At 42.2% G+C, this 14491-nt stretch overlaps 1 protein-coding gene across 1 annotated transcript in view; it reads left to right on the top strand.

Annotated features, from left to right (window-relative positions):
- The window catches only part of FLT4 (fms related receptor tyrosine kinase 4), a 185164-nt gene that overhangs the window by 35206 nt on the left and 135467 nt on the right, over positions 1-14491 (top strand). The window contains exon 3 of the mRNA XM_044659813.1: positions 12265-12361. Coding sequence (XP_044515748.1) covers positions 12265-12361 — 97 coding nt within the window. The remainder of the gene's footprint in view (positions 1-12264; positions 12362-14491) is intronic.

Below are 14491 nucleotides of genomic sequence, written 5' to 3'. Positions count from 1 at the left end.
GAGAGAGAGAGAGAGAGAGAGAGAGAGAGAGAGAGAGAGAGAGAGAGAGAGAGAGAGAGAGGGAGAAGAGGGAGAGGGAGAGGGAGAAGAGGGAGAGGGAGAGGGAGAGGGAGAGGGAGAGTGGTGGTGCTCCAAAGGGGTGTTACATAAATAGTAGGTAATGGGATGGGGAAGGCACCAGCAACTGGGAAGATCAGGAAAACCTTAGAAAGTAGTATTGGAGGGGGCAGCTGGATAACTCAGTGGATTGAGAGTCAGGCCTAGAGATGGGAGGTCCTAGGTTCAAATTTGACCTCAGATACTTCCTAGCTGTGTGATCCTGGGCAAGTCACTTGACCCCCATTGCCTAGCCTAGGGGTCGGCAACCTTTTTGGCCGTGAGATCCATAAACGCCACATTTTTTAAAATGTAATTTTGTGAGAGCCGTACAGTGCTCACAGTATGCGCTCCTGTAACAGTGCCTGAAAAAAAAATGGACTTTATGGCTCCTGCAGAAAGAGCCATACATTGCGACCCCTGGCCTAGACCTTACCACTCTTCTGCCATAGAACCAATACACAGTATTGACTCCAAGAGGAAGGTAAGAGTTTAAAAAAAAAAAAAAAAAGAAAGTAGTATTGGAGTTAAATGTTTAAGGGAACAAGGAATAGGATTCTAAAAGTCAGAGAAGACACAGAGATGGAAGGGAGAGGCAGAAAGAGTGTGACAGCAGGAAGGTCAATTTGGCTGAATTCATGAAGGGGACTAATGTGTATAATAAGGCTGGAGAGTAGGGATAAAGGGGTTTTAATGCCAAACAGGCACTCATTCCCAGTTGTTGATAAAGGCTGCCTTCCCTAGCCTTGGAAAGACTATCCAGTTGTATATTCCACCCCCACCCCCTTTTTTTTAAAACCCTTTCCTTCCATCTTAGAATCAATACTATGTATTGGTTCCAAGGCAGAAGAGTGGTAAAGCCTAGGCAATGGGGGTGAAGTGACTTGCTCAGGGTCACACAGCTGGGAAATGTCTGAGGTCAGATTTGTACCCAAGTCCTCCTGACTCCTGGCCTGGCTCTCGATCCACTGTGCTACCTGGCTGCTCCCAGGTATATATTCTTTTGCCAAGACAGAGCTGCTGAGCTTCAGGAGTCTGAGGATGGGACACTAGTCTGCCTTGCCAGATAAGAACTTGCCTAGCTGTCAGCATAGTTGACTTCCTGTCATTGGGGGTAGTATCCTAAGAACACAGATTTAGTAGCAGAAGAGGAGCTGAGCCATTTAGCTCAGCTCCCTCATTTTATAACTGAGGAAACTTAACAGTGAAATTAAGTGGCTTGCCTAGAGTCACATAGCTAGTAAGTGGTAGAGGTGAGATTTGAACTCGGGTCTTGTGACCCAAGGTCCAACTCTTCATCCACTATGCCTGGGCACCATGATGTCTCAACTTCACCCTTGTTCTGCTCCCAAAAAAGTTGCCCTTTGTTGTGTCTTTCTCCAAAGAGAGCAAGAGTGACCAGGAAGGGGGGGGGTCCCTCAGCCCCTCAGCCCCTCAGCCCCTCTCCTCCTGACCCACTCTGCCTGCAGCTCACATCCTTCTTTCTTCCCTATAGAATAGTTTTCCCTCCCTCACCTCTTCAACCTCTTTCACCTATTACCTATGCTTTTCCTTCCTACCCAGTGTTCTCAAGAGCCACAGGATCATCAATAATATGTACGTTCCCAAACACATCTGTGCTTTCATGAGAAATAGCACGGTCCAGGAGAAAGAACACTAGCTCTGGAGTCAGAAGATCTGAGTCCAAATTCCATCTCTGCCACCTACCACCTGTGTGACCTTGACCAAATCACTTAAGCCCTTTGAGCCTCGGTTTCCTCATCTGCACAGTGGAGGAGTTGGACTAGTTAGCCTCAGAGGTTCCCTACCACTCTAGATGGATGATCCTATGAGAACACACAGATTCAACCTCAGATAAAATCAGTTACTCCAATGCTCACACCTATGTCCCTTATTCTCTCTCTTTCTGGGGCTCTCCCCAGCTCCTCCTTTGCCTGATTCTCACCCTTGCTCAGCAATCAGAGGCACTACAGCCGTTAGTTCCCTCCTGACCCATCTGGCATCCCTGGGTACAGGAGCAGAAAGCTGGGGGGAAATAGTAGGACCAGTGTCTGTCAGGGGCAGAAGAGACCACCCCAGCAAGGCTACTTTCTAAGGGATTAGTCGATTCCCCAGACATGTTGGGGAAGGAAGTGGTAAAACAATGGGGGAAAAAAGGAAATGTGTGTACCACATTCAAGACTGGCCTGTCTGGGGGCTGGGACTAGCCTTGGGCCACAGGGGGAGAAAATCTACCCCCCCCCCCGCCCGGGCTGGACCCAGCCCTAGCCCAGCCTAGCCATCCCTGGTACCTGCACTTCTAAAAATCATATGTTATTTTAATTTTTCAAGTTACAAGTCTTTTTTAAAATCTGTTTCTTCTACTAACCACCTTCTCTCTGTCTCTGTCTCTCTCTCATACACACACACACAGATGCATTGAACAATTAAAAGAACAATACATATTCTCATGGTCTGGCATAATAAATTCCCACATTAGCCAGAGCCAAAAGCTATGTATCTCTCTGCATTTTAAGTTCTTCACCTCTTTGCCAGAACATGAGTGGCGTGTTTCGCGCTCATTCTTCTGAACTCATCATTTATCTTTGTATTGATAAGATTTCTAAAAGTCTTTCACAATCAGTTGTCCATAGAATGTTGTCTTCATTGTATAAACTGTTCTCATTCTGCTCACTTTACTCTGCATCAGTTCATAGAGGTCTTCCCAGTTTCCTTTGAAATTGTCCATTTCATCATTTCTTAGGACACAACAATATTCCATTATATTCATATACTATAACTTGTTTAGCTGTGCTCCAATAAGGTACCCCCTTTAGTTTCCAATTTTGGGCTACCACCAAAAGAGTTACTATAAATATTTTTATTCATATAGATCTTTTTCCTCTTTCTTTGATCTCTCTGTAGTACAGGCCTAATAGTGGAATAGCTAGGTCAAAGGATATGCACAGTTTGGTAACCTTCTGGGCATAGTTCCAAATCGTTTTCCAGAATGACTGGACTAATTTCCAGCTCCATCAGCAGTACACGAATGGCCTGGTTTCCCGCAGCCCCTCCAACATTTGTCATTTTCCTCTTTTATCATCTTTGCCAGTCTGATAGGTGCGAGGCAAAACTCAAAGAGCATTTTTTCATATGATTGTTTATAACTTGGTTTTCTTCCTTTGAAAACTGCCTGTTCATATCCTTTGACCATTTTTCCATTGGGAAATGGTTCCTGGTCTTCTCAGTACTTGTTCTTTTCAAATGCTATTTTCTAAGAGGTTGGCGTGACCTTGACTGGCATATTTTGAGACCTATTCTCTCTACACTGAGGGTCACACTGAGCACAGAAATGGTCACTGTCAGTGTGATGCCAATGCCATGGAGTCATAGAGATGGAGACTACTTCCCATCAGGCAAGTACAAATCTCAGACCTCTTTCCACTATTTCCTTTTTTAAAAATTTATCAATGCTTTAAAAAATATATAGTGCAGTCCCTTACCAATATTACTGCCCCTCTGGCTGGTAAATGCTTAACAACCACCTCTCAGGAAAAAAAAAACAAAAACAATGGTATTCATGACACAATTTTAAATTTAATCTGAATTATTAATATATCCTCCATTACTTTCTTCAATCTTGACTGTCAACAAAACAATAAACCAAGCCTTGATTTGTAGCATTTGCTGATTTCCAAAGTATAGATCAGCACTGGCAAAGTATTGGCATGCATGCAGAACCAGCAATCGGGGAGCTGCTCCATTCCCCTCTTCCCAGCACCCGAGGACATTTTTTTTGCATGCTCTGCCCCTCTGTCCAGCTATCCAAAGCAAGCATTTCCTTCCTCCACTCTTTGGGGTAATGCTCACAAGCAGCTTGAAATTGTAGTCTGGGCATGAGAACTTGAAAACCTTCACCAACACTGGTATAGATGCTCCCACTGAAAATGGAACTGTTGGCACTTGGACACTTACATGAACTGATTCCAGAACACCCCTGCCTGTATCCCTCCTTCCCTATCCCCAGTAATCTTCTTGTTCCAAAGAAGCACAATTATGCAAAACAAGCCAGCCCCTTGGCCATATGTAGCAAGGCGAACTTCATTGCAAACCTATGATCTGCCACCTTTCTCCCAGATGGCTTTACCAACAATCATTTCCAGGCAATATTGGTCACCCAACAGATGAGGTTTCTGATGTCTTTCAATGTTGTTGTAAGCATTGTATAAATGGTTCTCTTAGTTCTGCTTCCTTCACTCTTTATCATTTCATAGATGTCTCTCTGGAGCCTTCATGCTTAGCATTGCCTGTAGCTCAATACTACTACCCTCATATATCCCAGTTTGCTCAACCTTTCCCCAATATTTAGACACTGGTTTTGTTTTCAATTCTCTGCTACCAGAAAAAAAATCATGGGGACAGCTGGGTAGCTCGGTGGATTGAGAGTCAGGCCTAGAGACAGGAGGTCCTAGGTTCAAATCCGGCCTCAGGCATTTCCCAGCTGTGTGACCCTGGGAAAGTCACTCAACCCCCATTGCCTAGCCCTTACTGCTCTTCCACCAACGAGCCAATACACAGAAGTTAATGGTTTAAAAAACAAAAAACAAAACAAAAAAAATCATGCCGTAAATATGTTGGCACATCTGCTTTTCCCTCTGGCATTAAGCTCCCCAGGATGCATGGGCAGTTATGATATCACAGAGTCAAAGGCTCCCCAATATTTCTTCAGGTTCTCCAACATCTGGGTGCTTTCACTGGTAACTACTGGATGAAAGTTTGGAGGAATGGGGAAGTCTTGGGCTGCCCTCGCTTCTCCTCTTCTGGAAATGCCATGGTTTCATGTGGAAGAGAAATTTATTGTATTATGATTGGTCCAAGACACCAGAACTAAGGCCATGGAGAGAAATTGTAGAAAGGCAGATTTCCACTGCTTATAGGGCAAAAGCTTTCCAATACTGATGTGATTGCTTTGTAAAAATAGTGAGTTTTCTGGCTCTGGAAGAATTCAATCTGATGCTAGATTACTCTTCCATGGAGGATGTCAAGGGTATGCTTGCACTGGGTAGGATGTTGGACTTGATGACTAATTCATTTCAAATATTTAAGTACCTTCTGCTTGCAAGATCCTATGCTAGGGGTAGGGCAACAAAGACGGAAAATTCTGTAGTCCCTGCGATCAGGGGGCTTACAGGCTAATAGGAAGGCTATAATAGGTATTCAAATAAGGATGATACAAGATAGAAAATGATAGGACAAAGGAGAATCAGTCAACCAACAAGCATTTATTAAGCATTCACTCTTTTCCAGAAGTTTTGGGCTTCAAATAAAAAGCAAAAATAACCCAAGTAAAATGCTCTAAGAAATTTAAGAAGGAAGGGTAGCCAGGTAGCCCAGTAGATAGAGCATCAGGCCTGGAGTCAGGAAGACCTGGCTTCAAATGTGACCTCAGATACTTCCTAGCTGTGTGACCCTGGACAAGTCCCTTAATGCTCATTGCCTAGCCCTTACTGCTTTTCTGTCTTAGAATTGATACTAAGGTAAGGATTTTAAAAAATTTTAAGAAGAGTAATATCTTTTTTTGCTCACTAGTAACTGGGAAGGCTTCTGGAGAGCAATAGTGTCAAACTCAAATAGAAATGAGTCCTCTGGGGGCAACTGGGTAGCTCAGTGGATAAAGATGGGAGGTCCTGGGTTCAAATCTGGCCTCAGATACTTCCCGATTGTGTGACCCTGGGCAAGTCACTTGACCCCCATTGCCTAGCCCTTACCACTCTTCTGCCTTGGAACCAATACACAGTATTGATTCGAAGATGGAAGGTAAGGGTTTTAAAAAGAGAAAGGAAGGAAGGAAGGAAGGAAGGAAGGAAGGAAGGAAGGAAGGAAGGAAGGAAGGAAGAGAGAAAGAGAGAAAGAGAGAAAGAGAGAAAGAGAGAAAGAGAGAGAAAGGGAGGAAGGGAGGAAGGAAGGAAAGAAGCAAGGAAAGAATCTCTAATCCATACGTAAGGATCTCTGCAGGCTGTATATTGACATAGTTTTCTGTCAATAGAATTTTATTGTATTTTTGTTATCTTTGTTTTATTACATTTTTATTTGTTTTGTTAAATACTCCCCAGTTACATCTTAATCTGGTTCAGGCCCATCCTGGGGAGCTAGACACCTCTGCTATAGAGGCTCAAATGAGAGCAAATGTGATTGCCACGAGCTCTGAAGGAAGATAGAGATATGGAAGGGGAGTTGGTTCTAGGCTTGGGGGACAAACCTGAGTGAATGCACTGAGGGAGGAAGAGACAGTCACTTGTCCACACCCTCTAAGGTTCCTTCCAACTCCAAATCTATAATTTGAAGAATGAAATTAGAGGAACAACCAATAATCCAGTTTGGTTAAATTCATAAAGAAGACGAAATAAGGCTCAAAAGGTAGATTGGCGCCAGTTTGTGGAAAGATTTAAATGTCAGCCTGAAAAGTTGGCATTTGATTGTGTAGGCGACAAGGAGCCTCAGAACTTCAATGGATGTGTGATCTCATCCTTCTACCAATGCCAATTGAAATCCATCCACGCCTTTTCATCCTGTGTGACTTGTCCATTTCCTCCCATAAATCCGATGCTGGGGGCCCACCCAATGTGCTAGTGCTTTCCGCCAGATCTCTTGACATTGTGTAGAATCCAGTGGCGTACACAGTCATCCACTGGTTTTCCCTCACTCTTATGGTGGAATTGCCTCACCTCCTTTTCTGGTAAGGCATTTCCCTGATGACATTTTCTATGCTATTCCCACCACCACCACCACCACCAACTTGTTGGCAATGACAGGTCACCAGCTACCATCCTTCTCATGAGGGAAAGGACTACAAGACCTTACCATAAGCCCTGCTGCTTGCTCCTAATGACCACTGGACCTCCACTTTTGCCCCTTCTGCTAAACCCCCTGGGTCACAGGACTTTCTTTCTGCTTCCCAGCTAAATCTTCCATATACGTGTTGTCTCCCACAAACTATCTTATTTTACTGTTTTGTATCCCCAGCTCTTGCCATAGTGCTCTACATGCAATAAGTACTATTAAAATGTTTTTCCATTCCAATATGCTGAAGTATTCACGTCCACCCTATACTTCTCCGTTGTCTTTGGGGTGAAAAAGTTTTTCATTCAGAAAATTAAAATGTTGCACTTTATATTCTCCAGAGATTGTGCCATCTCTTTTGTATCCATACAATCAGTGATGCTTTAAAATGTTATTAATTAAAAAGATTGACCTTTGTATCAGGAAGAAGGTTTTGATCTTTAAAAGAACTGTGCCATTTCCCAAAGGCAAGCCAGCCAATCTCTTCCTCCTCTTCAGAGGACTGACGTGGCCCCACCTACATTTTAGAAGACTAGTCTGACAGATTATCCTGCTTGAGAGATGAATGGAAGAGAAAAGAGTTGGGAGGCAGGGAGACTCAGTAATCTAGTCATGAAGTAATGTGCCTGAACTAGTAGGATACAGCCATATGAATGGACTGAAAGGAACAGGTGGAGGAGCTGGATTGGATTTGCTAATTGATTGGATGTGGAAGGTGAAGAAGAGGGAGGAGTCAAAGAGAACTTGAAGATCTTGAACTTGAGGGACAGGAAGGTTATTGGTACCATGAACAGCAGTGGGAAATTTAGAAGGGACAGTTTGGTTTGGTTTGGTTTTTTTTTTTTTTTTTTACTCTTACCTTCCATCTTGGGATCAATACTCTATATTAGTTCCAAGGCAGAAGAGCAGTAAGGGCTAGGCAATGGGGATTTACCCAGGGTAACACAGCTAGGAAGTGTCTTGAGGTCAAATTTGAACCCAGGACCTCCCATCTCCAAGTCTGGCTCTCAATCTACTGAGCCACCTCCCTGCCCTCTAGTTTTGTTTTGTTTTTTAACAATACTAGGAACTTTAATTATGTATACTTTTTTAAAGTACATGGAAATTTAACATGGTTATTCTAATCTGCTGCCTTACATCTATTTGTCTACATCTCTTTTTGAACTTTCTACTGATCTCTTCTCTGTCATTTAAAAGCTCTTGGGTTTTTTCCATTCTTTTTCTCTTAGAATGAGGGGGATTCCTGTTCTCTCATAAATCCATTGGATTCTGGGATTTCACACACACACACACACACACACACACACACACGCACGCACGCACGCACGCACGCACAATTTGAGAGTTTCTTTAAAGCTTAATTTTTTTCTGAGATAGATTATTTTAAATCTTTACCATGTCAGTATTCATCCATTTCATTTAAGTGATCAATTTTGAAGCCATGGGTTTAGAGGCAAGAATGCAAGTCTAGTTTTTGATATAATGAGCTTAAGGCTCAGGTAGAACAGATGGAGGACTGGAAATCAGGGGAAATGGAGGCTGGACTTACAGATTTCAGAGCCATCGCCAAAGAAAGAATAGTAGAAGCCATGGGAGATGGAGGATGAGTAGTGACTCAAGGAGAAGTCCAGAGAAAAAAAGGAAGGTGCATAGAAGACAGCCATGGATATCATTCATGCAAGAGGATGAAGAATCAGCAAAAGAAACTGAGAGTGGTCAGAGAAGAGAAGGCTGTGGATGAGAAGATTTCTGGCAGTGTCACAGAAGCTAAATGAAGGAAGAGAATCCAGTAGAGTATTAGTCAAAATAATCCAAAGTTGCAGAGGTAAAGAGGAATGAGGAATGAGAAAAATCAGAGTGAGAAAAGACCATCAGACTGAGGCTTTAAGATCTCAGTAGTAACCTTTAAGAATGTTTCAGAGCAGATGATTTATCACTTGCTTATTGATTGTATGTTTGGGGATTTTGGTTTTATAATATTATTCACTTACAGAAATGAATAATATGGAAATGTTTTGCATGTAATACATGTATAACCCAGACTGAATAACTTCCCTGGAAGGGGGAGGGAAGAAGGAAGAGGGACAATTTGGATCATATGACTTTGGAAAACTTATTATTAAAATTAAAAACTAGAAAAATTTTAAAAAGAATATTTCAGGAGGGGGCAGCTGGGTAGCTCAGTGGATTGAGAGCCGGGCCTAGAGACGAGAGGTCCTGGGTTCAAATCTGGCCTCAGACACTTCCCAGCTGTGTGACCTTGGGCAAGTCACTTGACCCCCATTGCCCACCCTTACCACTCTTCCACCTATAGGTCAATACACAGAAGTTAAGGGTTTAGAAAAAAAAAAAAAGAATATTTCAGGAGGGGCAGCTAGGTGGCTCAGTGAATAGAGAGTCAGGAGGTTCTAGGTTAAAATCTGGCCTCAGGCACTTTCTACCTGTGGTACCCTGGGCAAGTCACTTAACCCCCATTGCCTAACCCTTAATGCTCTTCTGCTTTGGAACCAATACACAGTACTGATTCTAAGACAGAAGCTAAGGGTTTAAAAAAAAGAATGTTTTAGTAAAGTGTTTGAATGGAATACAGATTGCAGAGAACTGAGGAGTGAAATGATGGTGGTATAAGAGTTTAGGCAATTGCTTTTTGAAATTTAGCAGTAAGGAGAAGCTGGGTACTACTGTGGATAGAGCTCCAGGCCTGGGGTCAGGAGATCCTGAGTTCCAATCTGGTCTCAGACACTTCCTAGCTGTGTGACTCTAGGTAGTCACTTGATTCTCATTGCCTAACCCAGTGATTCCCAAAGTGGGCGCCACCACCCCCTGGTGGGTGCTGCAGCGATCCAGGGGAGCAGTGATGGCCACAGATGCATTTATCTTTCCTATTAATTGCTATTAAAATTTAAAAAAATTAATTTCCAGGGGTGCTAAGTAATATTTTTTCTGGAAAGGGGGTGGTAGGCCAAAAAAGTTTGGGAACCACTGGCCTAACCTTTACTATTCCTCTGCATTGAAGCCAGTACTCAGTATTGATACTAAGATGGAAAGTAAGAACAAGAAAAGAAGAGGTAAATGGAAGGAAAGCAAAGGCTTCTTAGAATAAGGAAAACTTGAACATATTTGTTAGCAGAGGCAGAGAGGAAAGAATAAATAGACAAGGAGAGATAAAAATTGGAGTAGGGAGGGGACGTGTGTGAGATATGAGGGAAGAGAAAGAAAAAAGGGAGAGGGAAAGAAGAAGGGAATAAATGAGAGATAGAGAAGGAAGAAGGAAGGAAGGAAGGAAGGAAGGAAGGAAGGAAGGAAGGAAGGAAGAATGGAACAAAGGGAGGGAGGGAGGAAGGAAGGATGAAATGAAGGAGGAATGATGGAATGAAGGATGGATGGATAAATGAATATGAACTAGAAAGTTCTCATCTAATTCTGAAAGTCTTAATTCTTTTTTTTTTAGAAAAATTTTTTTCTGTGGTTACATGATTCATGTTCTTGTTCTCTCCCCCCCACACCCCCACCCTCAATAGCCAACGCGCATTTCCACTGGTTTCTTCATGTGTCATTGATCAAGACCTATGAAAGTCCAATTCTGAGGGTGGGGAAAGATGGGGCACATCAAGGGACTTAGGAAAAGCAGAAAGGTAACGCATGCAGTGGTCAGGTGTCCTGATGAGATAACAGCTGCCTCTTTCTGATGGCAGTAACTGAGGCTAACTGTAGCAGAGTTCTAAATGTCAATATTGTGCTGTCTCTCCATCAGTACCTGCTGACCTGGGAGTGCCACTGAGAGGTGACATGAACCCTTTCCTCCATTTCTGCATCCCACAGGCCTGCCCCCATCCTACCTCAGGGCTGGACATAATCTGTCTGTGCTTATAGGTGTCAGTCACTCATCTTCATTTTCATTATCATTACTTTCTAGTGCCTAGAGCTCCAGAGGAGGCAGGATAATGTCTAGAAGTCAACATGTGGCAGGTCCAGGATTCCATTTTGTAATTGGAGTGTAGGGTCAATCTGTGACTGGGTCACAAGTCAGTCTATTTAGTGAGCAGACTAGAAAGACAGTGAGAAGTGGAGAAAGCTGAAATTGTGAGTCAGGAAGACCTGGGTTTGAAATCTGAACCAGATACCATATAACCTTCAACAAGTCACTCTTTCACATTGTTTTTTTCATCTTTAAGAAGAAAATGAAGGGGGTGTAGCAAAATTAGGACACTAATGCATTGCTGTTGGAGTTGTGAAATGATCCAACCATTCCGGAAGGCAATTAGGAACTATGCCCAAAGAGCGCTAAAAGAATGCCTGCCCTTTGATCCAGCCATACCACTGCTGGGACTGTACCCCAAAGAGATAATAAGGAAAAAGACTTGTACAAAAGAAAAAAGACTTGTACTCTTTGTAGTGGCAAAAAAATGGAAAATGGGGGTGTGTCTATGGATTGGGGAATGGCTGGACAAATTGTGGTATCTGTTGGAGATGGATATTCCATCTCCAACAGATACCACAATTTGTCCAGCTATAAGGAATGATAATCTGGAGGAATTCCATATGAACTGGGAGAACCTTAATGAACTGATGCAGAATGAAATGAGCAGAACCAGAAGAACATTGTACACAGAATGTAAACATTGTGGAACAATCCAATGTAATGGACTTTGCTACTAGTAGCAATGTAACAAGCCAGGACACTCCTACAGCACTTGTGGGAAAGAATGCAACCACACTGAGAGAAAGAATTATGGGAATAGAAATGCAAAAGAAAAACATATGACATCACTTATCACATACATATATGGGTATATGATTTGGAGTTTAGGCTTTAAAAAACCATAAGTATCTCTGTGGTCCACATATTGATTTAAATTTATATTTTTAAAACCCTTACCTTCTGTCTTAGGATCAATACTGTGTATTGGTTCCAAGACAGAAGATAAGTTAAGGGCTAGGCAATGGGGGTTAAGTGACTTGCACAGGGTAACACAGCTCAGAAATATTGAACATAAAACCTCCTGTAAGTCTGGCTCTCTATCCATTGAGCCACTTAGCTGCCCCCTTGATTTAGTTTTAAAAGTTAATATTATTAATGTGTTATTATATTTTTAATTTGTTAAATATCAGTTATATTTTAATCTTTAATTTTTATTTTACTCATTTTAAAATTTTATTTTATTAATCTTTAATTAAAATATCTTTAATTCAAGCCACATTTGGGAATGTTGTGGGCAGGCCACATAGCAGACATCTCTGGACCAAAAGATCTTCTGGATTCTTCCAGATGTCAATCCACAAATTTAGGCTCTCCTAGTCTGAGCCTAAAGCTGACCCTACCTTTCTCTGTTCTCCCCCTACCCCCAGGCCTCGTCAGCACCTATTCTATGACTCCTCCGACCCTGAACATCACAGAGGAAGAATACATCATTGAAGCCCAGGATTCCCTGGCCATCACCTGCAGGTAAAGACTCTCCAAGTGAGCTCAGGCCCAGGAGTCCTCCAGGAAGCAAGAAGGCTGGATCTCGCTGAGGGGAAGGTGTTTGGGAATCTGTAGCATGAGGAGGGGGAATCCCAGGATTAAGCTGCCCTGGGAAGATTAATATTAGTGTGGCCTTGGGGAGAGATGAGAATCAGGACCTCCTGGGAGAGCACATCTCAGCCCCTCAGGCTGCAAGCTCAGCATCTGATCTGATCCACTGTTGTATGTCTATCCTGTCTGAGTGGCCTCCCATTGTCAGGGATGGACTCTGGAGCTCAGGCTTGGGTGGACAGTGACCGTGCAGACGAGACCTCCCCTCTCTGAGCTCAGGGTGTGAGGCACTAGGGTAATCTTCATCCACAGCATACTCCTCCCTTCCTTCCTTCCTTCTTTCCTTCCTTCCTTCCTTCCTTCCTTCCTTCCTTCCTTCCTTCCTTCCTTCCTTCCTTCCTAGCTTCCTTCCTTTTTCCTCTTTTTAGGAAATTTTCAGGCACTGGACTAGAAAGAAGCTGTGTGCCTCTTGGGGGCTATTCTTTAGCTCTGTTCTGAGAGACAGAGAAAAGTAAAGGACCCCCTCCCTCTAAGGCAGTGAAGGCCTTGGGGGTAAATTTCATAGTGGTCCTTTAGTAGAACCCTCCATCCTCTCTCTTATGGACTCTTTCTACCTTTCCATAGCTCTGAAATATTCCTATAATTTAGTGTCCTATGGAGCCAAGCTCCTCCAAATTATTTTTTTTAAACCCTTACCTTCCATCTTAGAATGCATACTGTGTATTCCAAGACAGAAGAGCAGTAAGGGCTAAGTGACTTGCCCAGGGTCACACAACTAGGAAGTGTCTGAGGTCAAATTCAAACCTAGGACCTCCCGTCTCTATGCCTGGTTCTCAATCCCTTGAGCCACCTTGTTGCCCCTCCTCCACTCAATTCTATGTGAGACCTTTCCTAATTACCCCTCAGCTGCTGGGGCCTTTCCTCAAAAAATGTATTTTATATATTCACTTATATACATACATATAATCCCTGTTCACCTCCCCCCAAGAAATGTAAGCTCCTTGGAGACAGGAACTGTTTCACTTCTGTCCAGCGCCTAGCATAGGGCCTGGCACATATTAGGCACTGAATTAATGCCTGTAGATTGATTGCTTGATTGATTCTTCATGGTTAGGTATTTTTCAGCCAGGAATTCCTTTCCCCCACCCCCTCCCAGTGGGCAAACATTTTCTGTGCACTGACTGTTTAGAACTCTATTCTGGGCACTAGGTGAGGAGAAACCCAAAGATAAGAAGATATCATCCCTATCTCTGGGAAGCTGACAGGGAGAACATGGCACAGACATAAATGTATAATATAAATTGTCATTCAAATTAGAATACAACTGCAATTACAGTATTATAATGATAGTAGATAACTATATTATATATGATTATAATTGTTAGATAATTATCTTAATTATTAGCTATATCATAACTATATATTACTTATAATTATATATGTCTATATAATATCAATATATTACTAACATGTTATATAGATCAATATAATTATGTTATTATAAGTATGATCTATTATAATATAATTATGATTCAATAATAATGTAATATAAATTACAAAAATATAAATTACAATTCGATAAACATTTATTAAGCACCTACTGAGTGTAGAATAGTATGTTAAGAGACAAAATACTGCTGGGAGAGGTCCCAAGTTTAGATAAGACATGGTCCCACCAATCCACTGAATAATATTTGGTGGGAGAGATAAGATGCACACATGGATCACCGTAAAACATATTATTACATCATAAGTAGACAGTGTCTTATCCAATTGTTCCTCAGATATATTGTGGTTCGCTTTTCCCCACTTCACTGTATCTCAGATATTAAAATTTATATATATCGCTAATTCTGTATTGCAGCACACTATTGGCTGATAGAATGAAAGTTGACCAACCATAGCGCTGTGTTCTCTATCCTGGGCGCTGATTGGCTCAGTGTTTATAAGTGTGTGGGAAAGGTTAATAAGAGTGTGGAAAAGGTTTATAGAAGAGTGGGAAGGGTTTATAAAGCTTTAAAATATATATAAATAATAAAATAAATATGATGCCACTACTTC

Source organism: Gracilinanus agilis, chromosome 2 (assembly GCF_016433145.1).
Source record: "Gracilinanus agilis isolate LMUSP501 chromosome 2, AgileGrace, whole genome shotgun sequence".
Lineage (NCBI taxonomy): Eukaryota > Metazoa > Chordata > Mammalia > Didelphimorphia > Didelphidae > Gracilinanus > Gracilinanus agilis.
Note: the sequence above shows the minus strand (reverse complement) of the source record. Positions and strands in the feature narration are given on the sequence as shown.